Source organism: Tamandua tetradactyla, chromosome 11, assembly GCF_023851605.1.
Source record: "Tamandua tetradactyla isolate mTamTet1 chromosome 11, mTamTet1.pri, whole genome shotgun sequence".
Lineage (NCBI taxonomy): Eukaryota > Metazoa > Chordata > Mammalia > Pilosa > Myrmecophagidae > Tamandua > Tamandua tetradactyla.
This window is the reverse complement of record NC_135337.1, coordinates 80,057,975-80,084,169: the sequence shown is the minus strand read 5'-3', so window position 1 is coordinate 80,084,169 and position 26,195 is coordinate 80,057,975. Positions and strand designations below refer to the sequence as shown.

The 26,195-nt window shown below is 49.3% G+C and overlaps 1 protein-coding gene across 7 annotated transcripts in view; it reads left to right on the top strand.

The window, feature by feature from the left end:
- The first annotated feature begins 2,869 nt into the window (after window positions 1–2,869).
- The window catches only part of THOP1 (thimet oligopeptidase 1), a 35,926-nt gene continuing 12,600 nt past the window's right edge, over window positions 2,870–26,195 (top strand). For 2 of the 7 annotated variants that reach the window (XR_013159563.1, XM_077121225.1), the window contains exons 1-9: window positions 4,268–4,438; window positions 6,773–6,985; window positions 9,668–9,816; window positions 12,037–12,144; window positions 14,809–14,911; window positions 19,563–19,723; window positions 24,037–24,172; window positions 24,676–25,042; window positions 25,574–25,775. Coding sequence is in view for 6 of the 7 variants with exons in the window: in XM_077121225.1 (XP_076977340.1) it covers window positions 4,423–4,438; window positions 6,773–6,985; window positions 9,668–9,816; window positions 12,037–12,144; window positions 14,809–14,911; window positions 19,563–19,723; window positions 24,037–24,172; window positions 24,676–25,042; window positions 25,574–25,775 (1,455 nt within the window). In the remaining variant the exon portion in view is untranslated. Of the gene's footprint in view, window positions 3,077–4,267; window positions 4,439–6,330; window positions 6,438–6,772; window positions 6,986–9,667; window positions 9,817–12,036; window positions 12,145–13,540; window positions 13,768–14,808; window positions 14,912–19,562; window positions 19,724–24,036; window positions 24,173–24,675; window positions 25,043–25,573; window positions 25,776–26,195 lie in introns of those variants that run through there. The other 5 variants (XM_077121227.1, XM_077121228.1, XM_077121226.1 and 2 more) reach the window with 5 other exon arrangements.

The window sequence follows — 26,195 nt, the reverse complement described above, 5'->3', positions numbered from 1 at the left end:
CCTGACTAAAATGAATTACCTTCCCCACAGGCCTCAGGATGGAGCAACGCCCTCACCGTGGACTGAAGGACTACCCCAGCCATACCCATCTTCCTTCTGTGGACGCTTGGTCCCATCTCCATCCCGAATCCTTAAACAGCTATTTTCATAAAGTGTGAATTCAGGAAAACTGGATGCAGCTCTTCTCTCCCATCTCAGGAGACCTCCATGTACCCAAGAAAGGGCGGTACTAAGAGCTCAGGCCTTGGATTCTAGCTCAGTCTCCAGGCCATCCCCATGTCGCAGCCCATTTTCTCCTAAAATGCCATCAGGATGTCACTGCACATGTATGGACCTCTATGAGCTCCCGGAAACATCAGCGTGCCTAGGAGGACCTTTATCACCTGGGGTCACGTGCTATCTCTACCACAACTGTTTATGCTCCTCTCGAACTCGACCTATTGTTCCTCCAGCTGGCTGGGAAACTCCTATTCTCCTTCAATACGATACTTAGAGGTTATTTCCTCAGACAGAGTTGGACAAATTCAAGTCCTGCAAAGCCAAGTACTAATCCTACCTCAAGTCCAGCATCTCTTACAAGGCATGAGAACTCTTTACAAGCCTGTTTCCTCATCTTACAAGACATTATATCAGGCCTATTTCACCACTGGACTGAGCTCTTAGAGAGACCATCTTTCTTTGGATCCCCACCACCTAGCAGTATCTGATCCATTTGGGCTCAAGAAAACATGAGCTCATTGTCAAATTCAGAGCTGTGTGATCAAGTTCCTGGGGGAAGACATTTCTCTCTGGGGCTCAGTTTTCCCATCAGCAAAAGCAGAAGCAAACCCTGTCTCGCCTATCAACAAACAACTCCCTTTATTCCTTCACCCCTTCCTGAGCATTTCCTACCATGGCCAGTGTTGGGTCTTGGTTGCAAAATGTAGAACTGAGCAAGATTGCTGGTCTCAAGGATCTCCAGTCAGTCACCCTTCTAGGAAGATGTATTCTAAAACCTCAGCTGATGTCCCTGGAGTGCTTAGGAGTTTCCAGGCACAAAGCTAAGTGTTTTATAGGCAATAGGTCCTTCTAGGGATCAGCATTTTCTGAAATGGCCAAAATAAACACTTTCAGTTTTGCTGCCCTGTCGCAAGGACTCAATGCTGCCATTAGACCTCGAAAGCAGCCACAGATAACATAGACGCAAATGGGTGTGGCTTATGTGTCAATAAAACTTCACCAGAAAGTCAGGCTGCAGCTGGATTTGGTCCTTGGGTGAAACAATCTGGATCCAGAGCTTGTTTAACCCTTACAACCCTAGGGGATTACTATTCCAATCTCTACTCTACAGAAGGGGGAAAAAACAGCTTAAAAAGATGGGGCTATCCAAGGTCATCCAGCTAAGAAACCGCAAATCAGGAGTTTTGAACCCAGAATGTCTGACTCCTGAGCTTAAATGCCCAACTCCTGAGCTTAAATGCCAAAGCATCCTTTCCCCTCCCCACAAAAATGGATGTGCACCCAAAAACTCTGCAGACGATGTGAGGGGTACCCATGTTGGTAAAGAATCACCATCATCATCTAGGACACGTTTTCTTAACTTGGGCGCTTCAGACATTTACAGCCTGATCATTTGCTGGGGTGGGGGCCTCCCTGGGCTCTACCCACCAGTGCCAGCAGCACTCCCCCTAAGTCATGACAACCAAAAATGTCTCCCAGCAATGCCCAGTGTCCCTGGAAGGGGGTAGTGGTGGCGCAAAATTGCCCCCAGTTGAGAAACACTGGGGTTAGAGAGAGGAAAAACAGACAAAACAAATAATCAGAGCTAGAAGCAAAGGAAAATGGAAAAAAACATTCTGCCTAAGGGGGTGCAGACCGCATAAATATTTTTCCTCATCTAACAACAAAAATTAGCCATTCTCTATTAAGCCTTGACCAAGGGCCAGACATCTGATTAAAATTGCTTTTGAGTGTATTTCAAGCATACATGAAGCATATACTTTACCATTCCTACTTTAGAGAGAAGGAACGGGCTGCTCTGAGAAGGGAGTGACTTGCCCAAGTTCACCGGCTGGCGCGAGGTGGTGAAACTGGTTCTCAATGCGAGATTTCCCTCCAAATCTTAGCACAACATGCAAAGATCCTCGATATGAAATGATGACTAACAACCGCTAACCCATCGAAGCTTCGCTTTGCGCTAGGCCCAGAGGTGTCTATTCCAATGAATGCCCCAGACAGGTACTATGACAATGCTCATTTTATAGAGGGGGAAACTGAGGCTCCGAGAAGCCAAAAGGCTGGCCAAAGTCATACAACTAAAGAGCATCGGGCCTAGGACTTGGATCCCCATAAATGGAGTCCCCGATTTAAATCGACCGCGTTTCCGGGCAGTTAATAAGAACGAGAACAGCAGCGGACACTCAGCGTGCGCTCACTACCGACGAGGCGCTTTTACCTCCTACCGTCTCCGTCACGGGCCTGCGAAGCAGCATTTCCAGGGCCCAGGGAAGGGAGACGAGGGCGATCGAGGGCCTCCGCGACACCGCCCAGCCTCAGTTTCCCCTCTGTGCCGCCCACCCAGAAGACCCCGCGGGTGGCGGCGACCCCGGGCCTTGAGCGCCCTTCGCTGACAGGCCTCGGAGTCACGGGAACCGGATACCCCGAACTGGGGATCCGAGGCCCCCGGGCTTAGCGCGGAGCCCCCTACTCACCTCTCAGGTGGTCAAGCCCTGACCCTCCGACGGCTCCGCCTGCGCACCGCGACCCCGCCCGGTCCCGCCCCTTGACCGCGACGCGTGCGCACAAGGAGACGGCTTCCGTTTGCTTCCATTCTGCGCAGGCGCTGTAATGATCCAGGGGGCGTGAACGGAAGTGACGCATTTAGAGTCGGGGACAAACTGGTCGTTAGGGCAACTGACCTCCCCGCCCGAATGGAAGTCGGAAATCAGGACTTGCCCTCTAGAACGGAGATGGAGCGGTGCATGCTAGGACGATGGAGGACTCCCGCAGGTGGCTGAGCCGACCACGTGGTGCAGCCGCGTCTGAGCACCCAGCGCCCGGAACAAGGCAGGCGCCGAATGAATGGGAGTGACTGTTGGTAGTTCTATTTATTCACTCATCATTCACCTACAAATGCGTTCTTTCATGCAATACCGTCTTTAAGACGTAAAGGAATATAGAGATGTTGGCATACAGCTGGTGCCTAATATAACTTGTCAACTATAAAACCCACCAAAGTTTCTGCTCTTTTAACCTGATATTGGGGTAGGCGGGCTATACACTAGTAATCTAGTACATAAATAAACAAGAGATGTCATTTCACGGCAAGTGTTATGAATAAAAAATGGGGTGATGTGTATGTGGATTGGGGGAGCTAGGTTAGTTGGGATGGTTAGGGAAGGCTTTCCTTTGATGTAGATTTGTAGGGAAAGCAATCCAGGAACAACAGTGAAACAAAGACCGAGGTAAGATTAGGTTTAATGTACTCAAGAGGGGGGAAAAAAATGAAGAAAATCCTAGTGGCTGGAGTGGAGCGAAATGAGTGAGAGGGCGAGTGGGCACTGATCGCCACGTTTAAAATCACGAGACTTGTTCTCCCGATTCGTTTTTATACTATTTAAATCGCACGCCAATGAATACCCTGGATTATCTTAATTTCTTTTGCAGGAATAAAGTAGATGGGTTTGTTAACTAGTTTAATTCTAGCACTTCGTGGGTGCTTTAGAAGAATTATTTTTTTTAACGTACAACACTGGATGTAGATAAGGCTATTGCGCTCTTCCAAAACACCTGTTAATTTGAACTCATGGATCCTTTTCCTGAAGTTTTTTTTTTTTAATGTGGTTAATTAAATGTATTAAGTCGGCAATGTCGGCAAATGTGGGTGCTAGGTGCTGGCAGGATTTGGAAATTAGACATGGGAAGCAATTAATAACGTGACGCCCTTTCGTGAGGGGACAGACTTGTAAGACTACCGGAATATACAGTCAGATGTCAGAAATGAGGCAAGTACAAATTAATACGGCAACTAGAAGTCCAGGCCCTGCTTTGGAGAAATACTGCCACAAAGAGCGGCCAGCACAGCGCTTGCGAGGCGCCAGCTGCGAGCAGTTTCCATAGGAACGCTCTTTCCTGGTCTCCTGATGGTTGAGCCCGAGGCCCCGCCCTCCTGCTGCGGGGACCAATGACAGTCCAGAAAGCGTGGCAGCGCGGTCGTGCGTCATCCCGTGCCTGCTGCTTCGAGGGGATGGGCGGAGCTTAGGTCTCGCGTGTGTCCCGCCCTCTCCGCGCACGTGCCCTCCCAGCATGCCCCGGGCACGGCGGACGGCGGGTGTCTCAGTCTGAGTACGGCTGCGGTGCCGGCGCCGGGGAAACCAAGGCAGTCGCGGCGGCTGGACGCGGACGAGGTGGAGGGAGGAGCCCGCCGGCGCACAAGCGCCCGCCATGAAGCCCCCCGCAGGTACCAGACCCCCTCGGCGCGGCTCCGGCTCGTGTGACCCGGGTGTTCCCTGGACCCTCGGGCCTCAGACCGGAGCCAGGTGACCCTCGAGTAACCCTTGACCGCGGTGGTGGTCTGGGGGCACGAGATCGAGTCCCCACACCCCGCGTTTGCGTTAATGAATGAACCAGCTCTCCCGACGCTTCATTCATTCAGCGAAGTTGATGCGCGCCCGCGGAAGAGGCCCCAGGCCTCGGGGTGAACCCCGGGGTGGATCTGGGGAGCCCTAGAGCGGGAGGCAGAGGGAGCGAGCATTTTACACAGTGGTTCGTGCCGAGCAGCAGATAACAAACGGGGTAATCATGGCGACCGACGGGGCCAGTGGGATGCTGCTTCGGAGAGGGTGGTCGTGGAAGGCTCCTCGGAGGAGGTTACATTCGAGTCCAGATTTGAGTGGGGAGCAGGAGCCCTCCTGCCAAGATCTAGGAATGTTCCAGGTGATGGAAACCTCGAGGGCAAAAGCCGGGAGGCTGGGGATGTGGTTTTTGGAGAACAAGAAATTAGTTGAGCTAGAAGTTAGTAAGCTGGGGGAGCCTTTTATTTTCAGGGAGAGGGTGAGCTATGGAAGCGTTCTCATAAGGGGAGTGATGTGACCTGATTTCTTTTGGAAAGTCACCAGGTTGCTCTAGGGTACCTCCTTGGGCAATATCCTTGAGGTCTCATGTTTTCCCATCCTCTCCCATTACTTGGTGTGGTAATGATCCTCATCAAAATAATTATTTGGGCCTTTCAGGTCTCAGGAAGACAGAAATGTTGTCTGCCCTGTTTGTTGCTGAATCTTTAGCCTGAAGATGGTACATGGGTATTATCAGCACATATTCACAGAATGAATGCATGTGCTCAAGATGGTCAAGTCCTATCTCCTCCAAGAGATCTTTCTCCAACTCACACTGATCTCTCCCTTTCCTGAATCCCTTAAGCCCTTCTTTACCACAGAATTTAGAGAAGATTATAGTCCCTTTTCTGCATTTCTGAAATCCAACATAAACACAACAGAAACATTTTCCCTGAGTTTGCAGTAAAATCATTGGGCCAAGAAACATGACCTGTCCTGACATAAAGGCTCTGATGACAGTTCTGTTTTCTCTGTCTTACACTATGTCACCCTCATTTTACAGTCAATAATCCTGAGATTTGGAGAGTTAGTCTTACTGTGGCCTCAAAGGTAAGCAGGTGGCAGAGGTAGGGTTTGAACTTGGATAGTCTGACTTCCGCTTCTACCCTCCAGTCTCGTATATGAGACTTGCCTCCAAATGTGTAAAGATGCAGAACTGACCCCCTCTGCCCTTTCTCTCCTCTCTCCAGGGCTCTACCTTGCACTCAGGATTTAAGTTCAGCTCCTTCCATCATTATAGCAGCAGTTGGCAAACTGTAGCCTTCTGTGTTTGTACAGCCTAGGAGCTAAAAGTGTTTTTTTGATGGTACAGAAACTCACCCCCATGCCCGCCAGGTCTCACGTATTTGGCCCTTTGCAGTCCCTGGTCTGCACTGTACAGACTCCTTTAGGTCCTGCATGGTCTGGTTTTGCCGTCTTTTCTGTTCAGTCACACTCGCTTTCTTCAAGAAGTCTCCGTTCTAGACTTCTCCCAAGGGGTTGACATCCCTCCCATCCTATTAAATTTATACCTCAATGTAACCCCTTTCTCAGAGAGGCTATGTGGTAGGGGAATCCCCTCCTTACATTCATGACAACGAACTGTATGTCTTGAGAGGTCACATATGTTTGAATTAATGAATGAACAGAAGCCTATGTGTTCCCACAGCTCAGTGTGGAATATGGGATAAGCAAATAGACAGAATCTCTACCCAAAACACGCATTGTGCCTTACTCCACCTCCCCTTTGGTTTGGCAGGAGTTGGGCTGTGCGGCGCTGGTTCTGAACTCCTCCATTTTGTAAACAGCGGCAGACCTCTCAGGGTGCAGCTGACCAGGACTTGTGTTTGGTGTCTCTTCAGGAAGGTCTTTAACAGCAGCTCTATTGACATTTGGAACTGGGTCATCCTGGGGTGGGGTCATCCTGGGCACTGGAGGTTGTTTTACAGCATCTCTGGGCTCCACCCTCTTAATGCCAGGAGCACCCCTACCACCACCAGTCATGACAACCACAAATGTCCCCAGACATCACTCAGTGAGTGTCTCCTGGGAGAGACGCGCCCCGGTTGAGGCGCCTGCTCGATCTCTGGATGGGCAAGGTGTAATCCTCTCCTTCCCTTCCTCTCACTGGTTACTTTGACCCTAATTCTGGACTTGAACCAGACACAGTTGGGGTTTTATTTTCTCTCCTCTCTGTTTAGCCTGTGCAGGAGATGTCCTCGACATGTCTTCCCCGTGTTCTGTGGTGAACCACCTAAGGTGGGACCTGACTGCCCAGCAAATAGAAGCACTCACCCGGGAGCTCATTGAGAAAACCAAGCTGGTATATGACCAGGTGGGCGCCCAGAAGTTTGAGGAAGTGTCTTACGAGAGCACACTCAAGGCCCTGGCTGACGTGGAGGTGTCTTACACAGGTAAATCCAGGCCAGGGCCTCTGGCACAGGCTGGCAGTGCCAAGGGAGATAGGGTGATAGAGAGGAAAGAGCTCAGGCTTTGGAGGTAGGCAGAGCTGAGGTCACAACCCATCTGTATGATTTCTAGCTCCGGGACCCTACCTGAGGTACCTTGGTTTTCTCATCCTGTTAAAATGAAGGTAATACCACCCACTCTCCTACGTTGTTGTGAAGAATAAATGAGATGGCACAGGAGAGGCAGCTGGCAGGTGCTGGCCCCTGGGAGGCATCCAGGAAACTCTGGTTCCCCTCCCGTGCCCTACTCTACTTTGCCGTCTTATTCACTGAGTCCTGAAGGGTTGTGTCATCTGAGAGCATGGAACTGAAAATGTGTCTAAACAGAACTGCTGTCCAAGAGCCAACTCTGCTCATGGCCTTGAAACCTAAGTCCTTTATAACCTGGCCTCATGTCCTGGGGCATGTTTATTTTCTCTCCCAACTATGGAACTCAGCCACCTTTTGTTTTCCTCTATCACTTACCTCCTCAGCCTCCATCCTTCACTTCGATTCATCTGAGGGCATCAGGTGTCCCTATCATCACCCAGCCAGATCCTTCTTTTGCCTTTGTCATCCTTTCCTTAACTTGATGAGCAAGGAGATGCTTGGTGCACGTCCGTGTGGGAAAGGTAGGGAGATGTCTGTCTTATGGTAGAGGACCTAAGACGTGTCTATGCCATCCACCACCCCACCTCAAATCACTAACCAAACTGTTTTCACTGGGAACAATCAAGCATCCTTGAATTCAAGCTGAGGGTTCCTTATGTGCCCCTGACACTCATTGGACCCTTGCAGGATTCAGTTCTGTTGAGAAGTGGGTCAATGTACTGTAAGTGGGGAGGGAAGGGCCACAGTCCGGGAAGCAGCCCAGGAACCTGGAGATGGGCTTTAGGCAGGTGCCTTGTCTCCAACCTGGGCCCTGGTGTCCACCTCCTGTCAGGTAGCAGAGGCTTTCCTTTCTTGACTTTCTCACAGGAGCTGCCCAGGGATCAAGGGATAATCCTTTCAATTTACTGAGGTGCCGTGTATGGCCTCGCCCACTCCCATGTTCTATTCTTGTGGGATTTTAGTTCATCCTCCACATAGTCTTCAGTAGTTTTAAAGAAAAATAAAATTGATGTGTCCCTGTCCTCTTACAGCCCTTCAGTGCCTTTTCATTGGCCTCAGAACAAAGACCAGAGTCCCCAGTGTGGCCCAACCGGACCTGCCCACTCTGTATCCTCCCTCCCCACCCTTGCCCGGGGCCATCCCTTGTCATGTGGTGTCCTGCAGGTCCACAGGCCTGGCATGCTCCCCTGTCCAGCCCTGGAGTCCTTTTCACCTTCTGCCTTGCTAAATTTTAGACTTTTTTTTCCTGATCAGAGGTTAAATTCGCTCCTTCCAGAGGCCCCTTCCCTTCCTCTCCCACACCAGCTACCTAAGTTAACCCCACACTCTGTATTGTCTTGTGGTCACCCTTGGTGCACTTACAGATGCTTGTTTAATCAGTAGCCCATAAATTGCAAAAGGACAGGGGCCGTTTTTTGTCCTTTTCTGTTCTCTCTTCAACTCCCAGCCTCAGGCCAGGCACAGAGCCCCTCTACTTAATAAAAGTTAGGAGGATACAACAATCTTCTTTACATTCCTTTTACAGTTAGACATTCTGAGACTCAGGGACATTTTCATTGTCACCAGATCATGAAAGTGGCCAAATGTAAATTTGAATTCAGGTCTCTCTAATGCAAGAGCTTATGCTTTCTTTCTTTTTTTCTTTTTGGTTAAAGCTTTATTGAGATATAATTCACATATCGTACAGCTCACTCATTTAAAGGGTGCAGGTGGTTTTTAGTGTAATCACAGAATTGTACACCCATCATCACAATCAGTTTCATTACCTTTGCATTGCCTCCCAGAAGAAAGCCTGTACCCCTTTCTGTCTCTGAATTTGCTTATTCTGAGCATTTAATATCAATGGGATCATACAATATTTGTCCTTTTGTGTCTGGCTCCTTTTCACTGAGCATCCTGTTTTTGCCATTTATCTACTTTGTAGCATTGCTTCATTCCTTTTCACAGCTGAATAATTTTCCTTTGTCTGGATGGATCACATTTTGTTTTTCCATTCTTCTGTTGATGGACATTTGAATTGTTTCCACTTTTGGGCCATTGTGAATCGTGCTGTAGTGAACATCAGGGCACAGGTTTATGTGAGGACGTGTGTTTTCATCTCTTGGGTAGATGGTCTAAGAGTGGAATTGCCAGGTCACATGGTGACCCTCTGTTAAAGCTTATGCTTTTTTGGGCACTTGTACCACTTGCAGTTCACAGAAAGCATGGATGTGCTGCATAAGTCATAAGATTATTTATGAATTTAAAATATCGCCAACAGCGGCTCTTGAGTTCTTTGAACCTCTCGTTTTGTCCCGCTTGTCTCCATCACATCTTAGGGTGGAGCATCACAAGTTGACTCCGTGTTTCCATTTGGACTCGGGGATCCTTGAAGATGTGGGCTCCAGCGGTCCGGTTTCTTTCTCCCAGTGCTTGGCACGGGGCCTGGTACAGCAATAAGTCCCGGGTGAAATCCGTGCCTTGGGGTGAGGTTGGCGCCTGCCAGCTCCCACCTAGGGCCTGTTTTCATTCCTGTTTCCATTGTCTCACCTGTTTCAGTTCAGAGGAATATCCTTGATTTCCCCCAGCACGTTTCTCCATCCAAAGACATCCGGACTGCCAGCACGGAGGCTGACAAAAAGCTCTCTGAGTTCGATGTGGAGATGAGCATGCGGCAGGACGTGTACCAGAGAATTGTCTGGCTCCAGGTGAGCTCCAGGTGCTGGTGGGCCCCAGCTGACATGATGGGGCTTGGAGAACTGAGGTAGGAATCCAGGCCCAGTCTCTGAAGTGAACTGTCCATTCTAAACTTCTTCAGAACCAGATAGTTCTGCTCTCCAGGTTTTTAAAACATTGTAAAATACTGAGGGGTCCTTGGAGCCTTCCACAGACCCACCGCCTCGTTTCACTTTTACACCCGCCCTGGGTGTTACTTAGAGATTGTACCTTCCCATGCCAGATGGATGTGGCCGAGCGTTGTTCCCAGAGTGACATGGCACAGCATGGGCTCCTGCCTCACCGACCCGTGGTCACTGTTCGTGGTGTCAGAGTCATGGGGAGAAGAGAACTAGGGACTCTTTTCTTGCTGCTTGTTACTCCTTTTCTCACTACTTGTTACTCCTTTTCTTAAGTGGGGGTCCTAGAGCTTGCAGGCATGTCTCTTTCAGTATCCAGGAAAATGCTTTGGTACAAATGCAGGCAGGGGATTGGGAGGTAGCCCGTGAAAGCAGAAACTTTTTTTTTTTAATTGAAGTTTTTGGTTGAGATAATTGTAGTTTCACAGGCAGTTGTAAGAAATAAAGCAGAGAGAGCCCACATGCACTTTGTCCTGTTTCTCCCAGGGGTGTCATCTTACAGAACCATGGTCTGTATCATAGCCAGAATGTGGACGTAGGGAACGGCCTTTAGATCCTAACCTAGTGTAAACTCTCACCTGTTGAAGGCCCTGGCCTGGCTCCATGTTGGGGCTCGAGATAAACCTGCCATGAACATTTGGGGGCAGATATTTGTAGGAACATTAGTCTCCGTATTTCTGGGGGGTGCTCAGAAGGCAACGGCTGGGTCGTATGGTAGCTGCATGTTAATTTTCTTTTTAAGAAACTGCTGCTTTGTTAGAGATAGATTTGATATTGAGTGAGTGACCCAGGAGGATAAGGAGCCTACAAATCTTAACTTCTGGATATAGTTACAGACTTTAGTAAGTGTACTAAGGTGTCAGCGACATTTGCATGTTTGTCAGGTATATACAATTAACAGGAGTGGTGCTAATTGTGACACAGGTCCTGCCTTGGGCATTGGTAAGCATATATAAAGCCCTACAATTTTGCAAAATTACTTTTCTTATGTGTATAGTTAACTGGTAGAACGTAATTTGTACACTTGCTTTATTTCTTTTTTTTTTATTTTTATATATTTTTGTATTTTGTATTTTTATTTTTTCTCTATATTATCATTTTATTTCTTTTTCTGTTGTCTTGCTATTTCTTTTTCTAAATCGATGCAAATGTACTAAGAAATGATGATCATACATCTATGTGATGATATTAAGAATTACTGCTTTGTTTCTTTTTACAAGTGTTTTTGGTGAAGATGAAGTTCTGACCTATAGCTGATAGCAAGCACTGATAAGGAAAGGTGGTTGTTTCTGTGACATGTAACTTCTTGAAAATAATTAAAACCATGATTAGCAGCACTATATTGTGTAGTATTATGCAGATTAACAACTAATATTTCTTTTAATTTCTACATTTTCTAAACATTTCCCGTGTAACTCAGTAATATACCAGATAAACTAAACTTTTAGCACAAACCTTTTGTAATCATTTGGAATAAAAAGATATCTTTTAGATTTTGCTTTGAGAAAGCAAAATGTTAAAAGTTGTTAAGTTTGAAATGATATTTGGATCTTTATTTAAAATTAACGCAAAGACAGCTTTTTTATAAGTGAGAAGATTTGTTGTTTTTTTTAAATAACTAAGGACATGATAAAGTCAATAAAAAGCACAAGAAGTTAGTCTAATAAAATACAGACTTTCTGCCTTTTACATTGATGATTTAGAAAAGCTTTTTTATAATTTATTAGAAACAGACTAATTTAAGAAAACCTTGTTAGTTGAATAGAGAAAAACTAAATTTTAGTTTGTATCAATGTATTATTTGATACTAAGGCTTCAAAAAATTTTACAAACAGACTTATTAAATTTTGCTTAACTTTGACTACAAGAAAGAAATTTCCCTTTCCATGTACTTTATACAGCTTTCTTTATTTAGGTTTTGTCCTACACTGCCAAAATGTCTTGCAAAGCAGCTGTACCATTTTACATTCCTTCCAGCAGTGGGCAGGCGATCTGGTTTCTCCACACCCCAGCCCATGCTTGGTGTTGACACTATTTTTCATATAAACGGTATTTTTAATTTTCTTACTCTAGGAGAAAGTCCAGAAGGACTCGCTGAGGCCAGAGGCAACTCGGTACCTGGAGCGACTGATCAAACTGGGCAGAAGGAATGGCCTTCACCTCCCTGAGGAAACTCAAGACGTGAGTTCTTGGGGTTCTGTAGTCATGGGCCCCCCTCTCCCCCTGCTCCCCAGCCAGGTGGGTGTCCTCCCTTCAGAGGTCGAGTTTCTGGCATGATGCCAACTCCCCGCTCTAAGGAGCTGTTCTCTGGGTGGGAAGTCTGTCCAAAACAACCCTGTCCTTGCATCCTTTCCTCCCTCCCAAGAGCACAGGGCCTCTCAGCTCAGAGAGGACAGCAGGGCAGAAGCAGCCCCACCCTTTCACAGGGCCTCTCACTTAATCCTCCCCATGACTTTGCTGCCATGGGGCTCCTGTTTTCCAGCTGGCAAGTGGGACTGGGAAAGGACATCCAGACCTCCAGCCTCTCTTCTCCCTGCTGTGCCAGGAGTCCCCAGAAATCCCCGAAGGTTTATCTTCATGTCCCTCCCCCACTTCTGGACAGCTCTGCCCTGTGGCTGTTGCCTCACCAAGACAGAAGCTTGTCCCTCTTGGGCCAGTGCATCTCCTTCTGTCTGTGTGGCCCTCCCCTTCCTATCTAAAACCTGAGAGATCGTGACCCCAAGGAGACTAGGGTAAGGGAAGGGCTAGAGGGGACTCTGGGGTCACCCCCTCCTGTGGCCTCCTCTCCAGGGCTTTGCTCAGGGAATAAGTAGTCCCAGGCTTCATAATGCCCATCTCTGTGGTAGGAGACAGTTGGTTCTCTGTGGCCAAATACCCTTCTGTGCAGATTCAAGGGACTGACCCCTCATGCCTGTCTGTGGCCTCTGATGAGCCACAAAATGCCACACAGCAAGGGCCGTGTGGCCTGATACCCCCTCCTTCCCCCCGGGGATCTGGGAGATAAGGAGGATCTGGACAGTGATCCCCCAGGTGCCTCCACTGCCTGCCCACCATGCCTGTGCTTGTCTCATGCCTGGCCCAGCAAGAGAGGACCCTGGTAGCATCCTGGGCAGGTGGGTGAGAGGCTACCTAGCTCTACTTCAGAGAGGCAGCACCATGGCATGGTGGGGAGGGTGGGGGCCGGGCCCAGCCCGTGTCAGGAGCCCCCTGTGTACTGGGCATGTGTCCTCTCTTCCAGGAGCAGAGGGCAGTGGGAGCGCGTATGGGGGTGCAGAGCAGTGTCTGACCCATGTGGCCTGGAGTCAGGTCACTTAGCCCTCTTGTCCCTCTGTGTAGTCATCTGTGGGGTAGGATGACCTGAGTCCTGACTTCACAGGGGTGTTGCATGGGTTAAATGCGTGAGTTTGCATAAAGCCTGTAAAATCAGGCACGGTACCCGGGCCAGTGAGCGGAAATGTTAGCCTCACCCAGTGTGGTACTAGCCCTGCCACAGGTGTCTCCGCCTCACTGGTAAAGAAACCAGCCAGGTGGGTACAGCACATTGGGTGATAAAAAAGTGACAAACTGGAACTGGAACTCAGTCACAGAGCCCTAGGCTGCAGGTGTCAAGTGGAATCCAGCTCCTGGAGCGTGAGATTCTAAACCTCGGACATCTGTAGGGAGTCGCAGATGTCTTTATGAATTTCTCATGTTGTCGAAAGTCCAGCCTCCATTATGTGTGCGGCACTCAGCGGTTGTTACGCATACGGTCACCTAAGAGCCAAGTCTGGAAAGAACGAGGGATTCCACGCACAGCTGTCCCAGGTTCGAACCAGGCTGCTTTAACCCACTGACGGGGCGGCCTGGGCAGGGGGTTGCAAAGTGCTCCTGCTTTCTTGTAGAACATGTCACTCTTTCCTTACAAGTGCCTCTAGCCTAAATTCACACATCTGGATTTGTTTTTGTGAAGCTTAAAGATAGGATAACCCACGCAGGCACTAGCTTGGGGCCTGCATGCCGGAGAGGCTCAGACTCAGAGTCTTGCTGGAGGAGCCCACTTGTTCTTTAAAAAGCTTGGAGCTCACTTTGCCCTCCTCCCCGTCCTGCCATCTTTCCAATAGCATTTTCTGCGTGCTGGCCTCTTTAAGCAGTTGTTGCTATGCTAGGAGGCAGGGATGTGCTGTCTCAGGGCGGGGTTCTGAACACCCCACCCCCTGCAGAAGTCCGGCAGTTGTACCTCCATTTCCTTCTCCCCCATTCCACCTGCCATCCTCTCTGCCTGTCAGGGGGCTCCAGTAGAGGCCCAGCCCAGCTGCTTATTAGCCACGCGCCGTTGACTAATTACTATAGGGCGGTCACCTCCGTGTGGCCTTGGACTGGGTTAGGGCCCTCATTTGTTACCCCATGTTTTTCCTTTACCCAGATACAACTCAATTTTTAACAGTTTTGGGAAAGTAGATTAACCCTGAAAGTGTGAAAATTCATCTCCTTTAAAATCCTCCATAGCTGACGTTCTGGACTCTGAATAGGAGGGTCCAGAAGGCTCCTGGCTAGGGTCCCACTTAGTGGGCAAGGACTCAAGCCCAGAGCATCCATGATGGCCTGAGGTCACTGGCTGAACAAGCCAGTGTCTACGTTCTTTGTGCAAACTAGCAGATGACTTTCTATTGCTGTCTTGAATACTTTTCATTCTCTCTTCCACCCCCCATTTTTTACTCTTTCCGGTTGAGGTACCTCTTTCTGCTGCTGGTTCTTCGGCAGGAAACCTCTCAGCCCCACGTAGAACCTAATGGGATTGAGATGCTCCCCACCATGCTCCCACCTTGCGGGTCCCCTTCCTCTTATCACAGTCTCCTTGCCCTTTAGAAAATCAAAGGCATCAAGAAGAAGCTGAGTCTCCTATGCATCGACTTCAATAAGAATCTGAATGAAGACACGACCTTTCTGCCATTCACGCGGGAAGAGCTAGGTATGGAGCCAGGTGGTGGTGGGGTTGCATCCTGCATGGCAAGCTCTTCACCTTGGGACCAGGAGGAAGCGGAGCAGCTTTGGCAGCAGCCGGTCCTGGAACTCTGCTGTGTCCAGGCCAGTTGTCCTCCTGTGTTCATTAGCTAGAAGAGTCTGGCGGTGCTCAGTGAGCTGTGATGGGAGGCCTCTCCGCTCCCTCGTGGCACGAGGCCTCTGTGGAAAAGCTTGTGAGGTGACTCAGTTATCATGGTGCCCACAGACATGCGCTTTCCCAGTGCACTTCCGGGTCTGTCACTGCTGCGCTCAGCCACTCTGAGTTCTTGTTTGTTCTCTGTCTCCCAACCTCTACCAGTCTCAGGTGACAAGTACCTGGACTCAGTGTCTGATATTGAGGGAGAGGTGATGGCCTGAGCTCTGCCGTCTAATCCAAGGCCAGAAGGGATCCCATGGTCCCAGACCATGTTTGCTCACTATGTCATCTATGGGTATGTTCTCCTGGCCCCTTGTCCAGACTGAGGGTTTTCCTTTCCACCTGGCCTCTTGTGTAGACAGAGCCTAAGGCTGTTCCCAGCAGTGTGGACCTGATAGTTGTGCAGAGAGCTGGTCCTTGGGCACCATGTCTCCTCAAGTGTGGGGACAGTAGCCAAAACATGTTCTCCCAACCTGCCAACCTCCGGCTGTGTCTCTCCTTCCAGCTGAGCAGGAGTGTGGCATGTGTGTTCTGGTTTGTGAGTCTTGATTATTTTACAGAAATTTAGGTATGAATAAAAAGCAGAGATAAACCGTTGCCCCAATTTCTGAACTATCCTCTTTCTCCAGTTTAATTTTGTACAGAAATGCTGTCCACTAACCAATAAGTCCCCAGTCCCCTGCCTCAATGCCTGGCAACCTGTGATCTGCTTTCTGTCTCTTTAACTTTGCTTATTCTAGACATTTCAGACAGAACCGTGTAGTATGTGTCCTTTTGCATCTGGCTTCTTTTGAGCATTTACTTTGATCACTTGCTACTCCGGTGCTTCTTGTAAGCTGAGCCTTCCTATGTTCCCACCACACTCACCATTTCACAGCTTGGGGGATAGAGTCTCAGAGCAGCTGAGTACGCAAAAGAGACTCAAGGTCCCTGGAAGGGATTAAGCTAAATAGGGCTTGTAGTACCTGAGAGAGTCCTGATGAGAATGGCTCCGGTTTTCTGAGGCAGGGAAGGCCCTGGAGGCTTTCCTTGCCTCCCCTGGTGGTTTCCTCTTGGGGAGTAGAAGAAGGGATGTGACTTGACCACAGAAGCCTGGTGGGGCCACCAATGAGCCTTCTTTTTTTTTTTTTAATGCAGTTTTATTGAAATATATTCACATACCATATAGTTATCCAAAGTGTTCAGTGAGTGGTTCACAGTATCATATAGCTGTGCATCTATCACCACAATCAATTTTTGAACATTTTCATGCTCAAAAAAAAAAAACCAATAAAAATATGCGGGTGGGGAACAAGTAATAAGGGGCAGTTTTGATTTGACAATTAATGATGCTGTGTTTGTTGGTTTTTTGTCATCAAGGAACAGTGAAAATTGTCTAAAAGTGCTACTGAGTGTACAACCAAGTGAGGACACTGTAAGATACGGTTTATTTATTTTGGACATTATCCATGACACCCAGTAGGTGGAGGGAACCGAAGGGTACAAGGGCTGAGAAACAGAATGGTGAATGTGGTACATTTATATGATAGAATATGGTGCAGCTACAAGAAAAGAATGATATCAAGAGGCACACAACGAACTGAATAAACCTTGAGGACGATGTGTTGTGCAAAATAAGTCTGAAACGAAAGAACAAATATGCTAAGGTCTCTTTCAGAAAATACCTATAAGAAAATTGGAGCCTAGATTTTAAGCCCTTGTAGCAGCTGCACTTAGTCTGAAGTTGTAAATGCATTTCTGGATGCTGAGAAGCCGAGCTTTATGTGTATCAGCTAGTATTTCCCTGGAATTTTGAGTAACTCTGTGACACCCATGTCCCAGAGATGGTGCACTTCAGCCCTGAAGGTTAGCATAGCTACATATAACAACAGTTAAAGTAACTGAAGGGGAGAAAAGACTTCAAATAGAGTTAAAAATGAAGCCAGTCTGGCAGGGTCTAAGGTAAATCAGAATACAGGATGAAAGATGATGGTGTGTGTACTCTAGACCTTCACCTACTATGTGGGGCCAAAGGCAGAGATGTTTATTATATCTAGAACCTAGATTTTCTGTAACACAGAATCTAAACCAACCTCTCTGGAGAACTCATTTGAACAACCCAGACTCCTGGAGTGTCCAGAGCAGGAATGATGCCTTGTAGTTCTGTGTAGCTTAATGTAGTACCAGGATACATCTCACACTGGTGGACTGTTGGTTGGGAGGTCTTAGTGGTGTTCCTTGAGGGTCTGAAGAGAGGAAAATATATATGTATATTTGGAGTTGTTGAACTTTCCCATTTGGGGAGCCCCAGGTATGCTCTCGACCATTAGGGACTCTCAGGAAAATGGGCCAAGCCCTGGGTTTGGGGATTGCCCTTGTGAGGCTTGTTTCTGTGGGTGAGAGGCTAAGAAAGCCCATGGTGAGGCCTGGTAGTTGCTTCCAGAAAATGGGGTGCCTCTCTCTCTCTCTCTCTCTCTCTCTCTCTCACTCGGATTTAACAAACAAGTATGGCTGCTGAGTCACTATTTTAATATTCCTTCTAGCCTCCAGTGTTTTGGAGCAGCCAGAAGGAAAAATCTGAGGTGGTGGAATGGTAGCCCATGACAAACTTGAATCTGTTCTGTAACTACTTATTGAAGTGTGCTTTAAAAACGCTTGCTTTTTTTGTTCGTTGCTTTGTATATATGTTTTATTTCACAATAAGAAAACGTTAAAAAAAATAATAAAAGTAAAAGTGAACACCCGAAACATCCCATATCCTTTATTCCCCCCTATTATTATTTTTTTTTCTCCTTATTTTTTCACTCATTTATCCATGCACTGAATAAATGGAATGCCAGCCACAGGGTTTTCACAACACACGGTCACACTGTATTTCAGTTTGCTAAAGCTTCAGTATACAGAATACAGTATGCCAGAAATGGATTGGCTTTTACAAAGGGGATTCATTAAGTTACAATAAAAATGTCCAAAATTAGCCATCAACAAGAAGATATCTTCACTCAAGAAAGGTCAGTCATGTTTGGGGTTTCTCTGTCAGCTGGAAAGACACGTGGCTGGCATCTCCTTGTCCTTTGTTCCAGGTTGCATTGCTTTTAGCTTCTGACTCCTGTGGCTTTCTATGTTGATTATCCAAGCATCTCCAAACGTCTGTGTCTAAGTGTCTGCTCTCTGTTTCAGCACTCAGCTCAGTATCTCTCCATGAGCTCCTTTAAGGACTCCAGTAAACTAGTTAAGACCCACATTGAATGGGTGGGGCCACGCCTCTGTGGAAATAATCTAATCAAAATATTCCACCCATAATTGGGTGAGTCACATCTCCATGGAAATAACCTAATTAAAAGATCCCACCCACGAAAAGCCTGTACCTGCAAAATTGGATTAAGATTTAAAGAGAATGGCTTTTCTGGGGTACATAACACTTTCAAACCAGCACACACCGTAAGAGCTATATGGTTATATAATCATCTTTAAGAATCAAGGCTACTAGAATATAGTTCAACAGTTTCAGGTCTTTCTTACTAGCCATTCTAATATACTAGAAACTAAAAAGGGGTTTCTGTGTAATGCATTAGAATAACCTCCAGAATGACCTCTCAAGTATTTGAAATCTCTCAGCTACTGAAACTTTATTTTGTTTCATTTCTCCTACCCCTTCTGGTCAAGAAGGCATTCTCAATCCCATGCTGCCAAGGCCAGACTCACCCCTGGGAGTCATGTCCCATGTAGGAGGGAGGGCAGTGAGTTCACCTACAGAATTGGCTTAGAGAGAGCGGCCACGTCTGAGCAACAAAAGAGGTTCTCTGAGGGGTGATTCTTAGGCATAATTATAAGTAGGCTTAGCTTTTCCTTTTTAGGAATAAGTTTCATGAGGGCAAGTCCCAAAATCAAGGGTTCAGCCTACTAAATTGGTAGCCCCCAAGGCTTGCAAAAATATCTGAAATTCCCCACATGATGGAGTTTACTCTTTCCACATTTTCCTCTGGTCTCTCAAGGGTGCTGTGTAAATATTGATTTATTCTCTGCCCAAATTACTCTGGGATGTATTGGGACATCACACTAACCTGCACAAATCAACAAGATCTCAGTCCCTATTCCCGGTTCCATTTAATTATGGTGTTCGAATAAACTGACCAAAAGAGTTGAATTAGATAATGTGCTACTGAAAACATAAATATAAATTTTGCACCAAATAAACATCTCTTCCTCTGGTCTCACACAGCCAATACCGTCCTTTACCCTTTAGTCTGTTTTACATTAGTCCTGCCAAGATTAACTTCATTCCTGTGTCTAATTGAAGTCTGAATTTTTCAGCTTTTTTAGCAATTGCTGTATGGGATACCACGAGAGCCTGAGCCTTCTGAATCTTTTGATGTGCTGCTCTGGCTGGCTCCCATTCCTGGCCCCTTTCCCACCCTGTTCGGTGGACCACCCTGCTGGCATTTTGGGCCTTTGGAAAACCACCCTGGCTTTACTCCCATAGGGGGGCTCCCCGAGGACTTTCTGAACTCCCTGGAGAAGACTGAGGACAACAAATTGAAAGTCACCCTCAAGTACCCCCACTATTTCCCCCTTCTGAAGAAGTGCCATGTGCCTGAGACCAGGAGGAAGGTGGAGGAGGCTTTCAACTGTCGGTGCAAGGAGGTAAGAGGGCGTTGTCCTGGGCTCTGCTGTGTAGAACTGTCCTCTTTTGAAACTCGGAGGTCCCCCATCCTTCTCTGTCCACTCGGTGCCAGGACGACTCGCTCCACAGTTTGCCTCATGGAGGCTGCCTGCCTTGCAGCCAGCCTAGGTCTGCCCCTGTGAGATTTCCAGGCCTGGAGTCCAGCCCTGCCCTCTGGTTTGGGCCCTGGGCCCAGAGCTCTGTCCTGTAGATGGTCCTCGCGTCCCAGGTAAATCATTCTCTGTTTTCTCTTACTGCCGCACGTGCCTTAGCTCTCTGCCCTTACCTCTTAAATCAAGTCGCCTGGCATCGAGCTTAGATTTCACCGGAGTGAGGGTCCCTCCCCTGCCCTGCTTCTCTGTCATGAATGGCTTCCAAGGTCAGACGTCCATCTGTCCCAACACAGATGCTTATGATGGGGCCCACCCCTCTATCATGCAGACATGTGGTCTTGGCTTGAGCTTGTCCCATTCAGCATCTCAAGCAGATGGGGATTGTTGAGTATGGGGACCCCTTTTGTCCCCCACAACTGCATCAGGTTGTTGCTTGCATGGCCACCTAAGAGGAGCCACCATCCAGACGAGGGAGAGAGCCCTCCAGCAGGTGGCATGCTGAAAACGTATCAGTTCTGGTCTCCTTCCCCTTGGGCCCATGGTAGATTGTGTGTGGGGTTCCAGGAAAATACCCCCTACTGGGAAACTTGAGATGTGACCCTAGAAGAGGTGATGCAATGAGTGGGGACGGGGCCCTGCCACACCCAAAGTGGTTCCTGGTACCTACCCCCACCCCATAGTGAGGTGTCAGCCTATGGGAGCATGGGCCTGTGCACGCCACATCTCCTTATGTACCAAGATCCAGAAGCTCAGAACCAGGTGGGAAACATCTGGTCTTTTATGAGTGAGCAGTGAGTGTGCAGAGTGGGCTCAGCCAGTGATGTTGGCTTCTTCAACACTCCTTGCATGGTCAGCCAGGGGTGTCATCACGGCAAGTGCGTGGGGAGGTGGGGGCCCGTCGGAGCTCTGCAGAAGCTCTCTGTGTTGCCAGGTGCAGCACCAGGTGGCAGGAGGGGGGGGTGGGACAGAGGTGGGGGGTGAGTTTCCAGGATACGGCGGGGCCCTTTACATGCTTTCGGCCCTGCTGATTTACGAGCAGTGCCTTTGCCTTCTATGAGCCCCTCTTCAGGTCACTTTTGTTTAACATGTATGTGATTTCTTATATCCATGAGGCCAGATTCCCAGGGTAGCCTGAGGTCTTCACCTGCTGAAGCCCTTTGCCCCTCCAGTGCCTTCTGGGTTCTAGGTCCCAGGTGCAGGCAGGACGAGGACAGTTTCTTTCCTCTCCCTTCCTCTCCTCTGCCATGCTCTAGCTCCATGGTTCTCAGCCAGTCTTGAAGAACCAGTTTAGTTTAATCTAAACTTCCAATTTGTTGTAGACCACTACTTTCATAAAATATGGTAAAAATGCATTATTGTGAAAAGGGAATTTGCAAATATAAGCCCTAGTTTATTATTATTATTATTACTATTATTTTGATTCAGCATATAGAAGATAACTGTCAGATTGCTGTTAACATTTCTAAAACCCATTCTGGGAAGCTGTACTTTCCTCACTGTGGATTGGCAACAAATGATGGCTGACTGGCCCTGCCAAGGGCCATGCTTTGAAGAGCACCTCTGGAGCCTTCCCACCTGCTGGAGCCCTTCTCTGCCGGCTTTCTTTGTTCTCACTCCACCTCAGACAAACAGAATGCTCTTTACCAAACTAGTCTCCCCTTCTTTTTTTGGTGGAATTTCAGGCAGTAGGCCTAGAGAGGAAGTGTTACTACGGCTGGGGTCCCCTTGGCCAGCAGTGACTGAACTGCTTCCTCAGAACCCAGGACCTCCTTAGCCCTCTCCTGGGCAGGAGGAGGTAGGGAAGCTCCTTGTAAGTAAGGAGGGAGAGTCCTTTGGCAGACGGGCAGGGATACGTGGGAGATGGCTCAGAACCTCCTCAGCTTGCCCTGGCCTGGCCGCTGAACTCCAGGACGGCTGTCTGTGGGCGGCTGGTGGTCTGAGAGGTCACTTTAAAAGAACAGACCTGTCCATGCAGTTGCCCTAGGAGCCCTGGTTTTCCAAGCGGTCTGCGCGTTGTACTCCGTGAGAGGGGGTTTAAAAACACTGATGCCTAGGTCTGATTAGTTGGTTTTGGTGATGGGGGTGTGGGGGGTTGTGGAAACTTTAAAAGCCCTGATGATTCTAAGGGGCAGCAGATCTCAAACAAGTTTTGAGCGTGCCACAAAATCACCTGATAAGCTAGCAGAGAGGCAGAGTGCCCGGCCTGGCCCAGCTTCAGCGTGTCTGGGATGGAGCAGAGGACTTGGCTGTTTTAGCAGGCTCCTAGGAGATTGTTCTAGTTTGCTAGCTACTGGAATGCAGTATACCAGAAATGGAATAGCTTTTAAAAAGGGGAATTTAATAAGTTGCTAGTTTACAGTTTTAAGGCCGAGATAATGTCCCAATTAAAGCAAGTCTATAGAAATGCTCAATCAGAGGCATTCATGGAAAGATACCTTGGTTCAAGAAGGCTGATGAAGTTCAGGGTTTCTCTCTCAAGTGAGAAGGCACATGATGAACACAGGGTTTCTCTTCTCATCTGGAAAGGCATGTGGCCAACATGGGGTCGTCTACTAGCTTTCTCTCCTGGCTTCCTGTTTCACGAAACTCCCCGGGAGGCATTTTCCTTCTTCATCTCCAAAGGTCACTTGCTGATGTACTCTCTGCTTTGTGGTACTGCGGCATTCTCTGCTCTCCGAATCTCTCTCTTTCTCCAAAATGTTTCCTCTTTTATAGGATTCCAATAAACTGATCAAGACCCACCCGAATGGGTAGAGACACGTCTCTACGTAACCCAATTTAACAACCACTCTTGATTGAGTCACATCTCCAGGGGGATGATCTAATTACAGTTTCAAATTTACAGTACTGAATAGGGATTAGAAGAAACAGCTGCGTTTATAAAATGGAATTAGGATTAAAACATGGCTTTTCTAGGGTCCATGCATCCTTTCAAACCAGCACAGAAGTAGCTATGCTAGGTCCCTAGTCTGACAGCCACGCTGAGAATCAGCTGTCCCAGAGAGACAGAATACACCAGTCAACCTGAAGGTGTGGAGACAGGCCCTGCACGGGGGTGTGTCTCCCGTGGCTGCTGTGATGACACCCACCTGGTGGCCTGAAATGGCACACACTTATTCTTTGACAGTTCTGTAGGTCACAAGTCCCACAGAGGTCGCCCTGGGCTAAAATCAAGGCATAGCAGGGCTGGTTCCTTCTGCATGCATCTTCCAGCATCCTGGGTTCCTGGCCCCTCTTCCATCCCGAAGGCCAGCAGCCTTGCATCTCACTGAGCCTCCTTTCCAGTTGCATTACAGACAGGAAAGGTTTTTTGCGTTTAGGACCCTGTGACTAGCTTGGGCCCAGTTGACAACCGAAGACCATCTCCCCATCTCAAGGTCCTTACTCCATCTACAGAGTCCCTTCTGCCATGGGACATAACTCACAGGACTGGGGTCCAGGGTGTGGATGTCTTTGGGGGCCGCCGTTCTGGAAGTATTGGGGGGAGCTTCCCAGTCTTCAGACATGATCCCTGCTGGCCTCAGGCCCCCGGTCTTTCAGGCTTCACGCCTCTGGCTCTCATTTGGTCTTCCCTGACCCATCCTCTGGCGGGAGTGTTGTGTTCTGAATGGGCTTCTATTTCTTCAGAGGATGGGGTTCTGTTTTATTGCAAATGAATAAAGCAAGCCCTCTGCTTCATGCCTCAGCCAGTCTCACGTGCATGTAGGTGGGGGCGCTCCCGAGAAGCTGCTTGGCGTGTGCTGATGGACTCTGGGCAGTGTCCTCAAGGCTGGGGATGGAACTCCAATTGCGGGGTGCTCTGGAGCATAAGAGGGAGCATAGGAGGTCTTGGAGACCTTTGCTCACCCGCACCTTCAGGGCCTTTCAGCCACTCATGGCCACACCCTCTGTGGGCCAAGAGAAATGGGTGCATGGGTCAGGACCAAGTATCTAGAAGCCAGGGCCCAGAGAAGTAAGCTCAGGAAGACCAGACCGAACTGGGTGAGTGTTGTAGGTCTGAGCTGTGCCCGCCGGGGGCCTGTGCAGTTGCCTGCTGCTGTCAGCTGCTGGGGCTCATGGGGGAAGTAGGGGGGAGGGTGTGGGAGCCCCCGGTGGGTCTTGCAGAGAAGACACATAGCACAGAGCACACGGTACTCCCTTTTTCACCCTTTATGAACCAGGGGGCTGTGTGTTGGTTCTAGGAGAACTGTGAGATCCTCAAAGAGCTGGTGAGCCTCCGGGCCCAGAAGTCCAGCCTGCTGGGGTTCCCCACGCACGCCGACTACGTCTTGGAGATGAACATGGCCAAGACCAGCCAGGTCGTGGCCACCTTCCTGGGTAACACTCTCCTCCTCGCATCCCGCCCTTCAGCTCCCCCTGCCCTAGGAGTGCGGTCCTGGTGCCTAGGCTTGGGGGGCGGGGGCAGCAGTGAAGTCCTGCGAAGCGAGCCTCATTTTCCATCTGTGAAATGGGGATCACGGTGCCTTCTATATTCCCTTTCAAGGACCCTCGGTTTAGCAGTTAAGCAGGTGGGCTCTGGTGTTAGGCCTGTGTCTGGCTCCTAGCCCTGTTGCAGCCTAGCCCTTTTACTTCCTCACCTCAAAAATGAGAATGATGTTGCCTCTCTCCAGGGTTGCCTAAGGCTTCCATGCAGGGAGTCAAGTGCTTGACTCCATGTGTGACCCCCACGTGTGCTATACTGTCACTGGCAGCTTCTGCCCCCTTATGTCCTGACAAACCCAAGGCCTTGCCACTCGCAGGGGTGCCCCAGGGCTTTTGGGGGGAGGGCAAGCATGAGACAGGGAGTTAGCCTCACCTTTCTCCTCCCCCTCCCCCTCCAGACGAGCTGGCTCAGAAGCTAAAGCCCCTTGGGGAGCAGGAGCGGGCGGTGATCCTGGAGCTGAAGAAGGCCGAGTGTGAGAAGCGGGGCCTGGTGTTTGACGCCCAGATCAATGCCTGGGACATGCGCTACTACATGAACCAGGTGGAGGAGACGCGCTACAGCGTAGACCAGAACCTGCTCAAAGAGTACTTCCCCATACGGGTCGTCACGCAGGGGCTACTGGCCATCTACCAGGACCTCCTGGGGCTGACCTTCGAGCTGGAAGAGAATGCCATCGCGTGGCATGAGGATGTGCAGTTGTATTCTGTCAGGGACACGGCCTCGGGGAAGGTGATCGGAAAGTTCTACCTGGATCTCTACCCACGGTGGGTGTGCTCTGGGCCAGGAGAGGCAGCCCTTCCTGGGAGCAGGGCATCCTTGGACTGCTCTCGCTCCCCTTGATGAAGCCTTGGCCCTCCCGTCTGTGAGGTGGGAGGTGCGTCGCCTCCTCCACAGGGCAGGGGTGAGATACTAGGAGAAGGGGCATCGAAAGGGCCTGGCACCTGGTACACAGTAGGTGCTAAGTAGATGGTCTATGTGATTGGTTTTCTCTGTTGCTTGGCCACCTAGAAAGGAAGAGCAGCTCCTCAGCTTGCAGAGGCCAGGCTGGGGTCTTGGGAAAATACAGGATGTGAGCAATGATGGTCCGTTATTTTTTCAAAGTGTTTTCTCTGGTGGAGGTTTTAAAAGTGGGAGGCTGGGTTGGAGAAAGGGGGAGGCTGGGTTGGAAAAAGAGGAGACCTTTAAGCTGTCCCATAGTCTCCGGTGTTAGGGGGCTGAACAAGGGGTTGGGGGTAGTCCTGGGTGCATCTGGGTGGTGGGGGTGCTTGGCCAGGCCTGATGCTTCTCCCTCCCAGGGAAGGGAAGTACGGGCATGCAGCCTGCTTCGGCCTGCAGCCGGGCTGCCTCCAGCAGGACGGGAGCCGCCAGATAGCCATCGCCGCTATGGTGGCCAACTTCACCAAGCCCACACCCGACGCCCCGTCCCTGCTCCAGCACGACGAGGTGGAGACCTACTTCCATGAGTTTGGGCACGTCATGCACCAGCTCTGCTCACAGGTGGGCGTGCGGGGACACCCTGGGGTCAGCGGGGATGGGGGTGGGGCAGGCTGAGGGTTCATTCCACCACCTGTTGGCGTCCTTCTATGGAACTGTAGAGAAGGACAAGCGAAAGTGACATCAGATTTGCATAGAATGACACACGGCACCAATGGTGCTCATGCGTCGTCTGGTAATATTAACAAGTGCAGCTTGGACGATCAGACACAAGCCAGTGATGAGACTCAAAGCAAAGCACTTACCAAGCCCAGTGGGGTCAAGGATATTGTCCATCCCTGAGCTCGGAGGCTCAGGAAGCTGGGCCTCATAGGATTTTGGGGTCTCAGGCCTGGTATCTGCCCCACAGGGGCTTTCTCTTGCTCCTTCACACAGCCATGCCTTCTCTCCTGATCCTGAGGATGTTTCTTGGGGGGGCCCAGT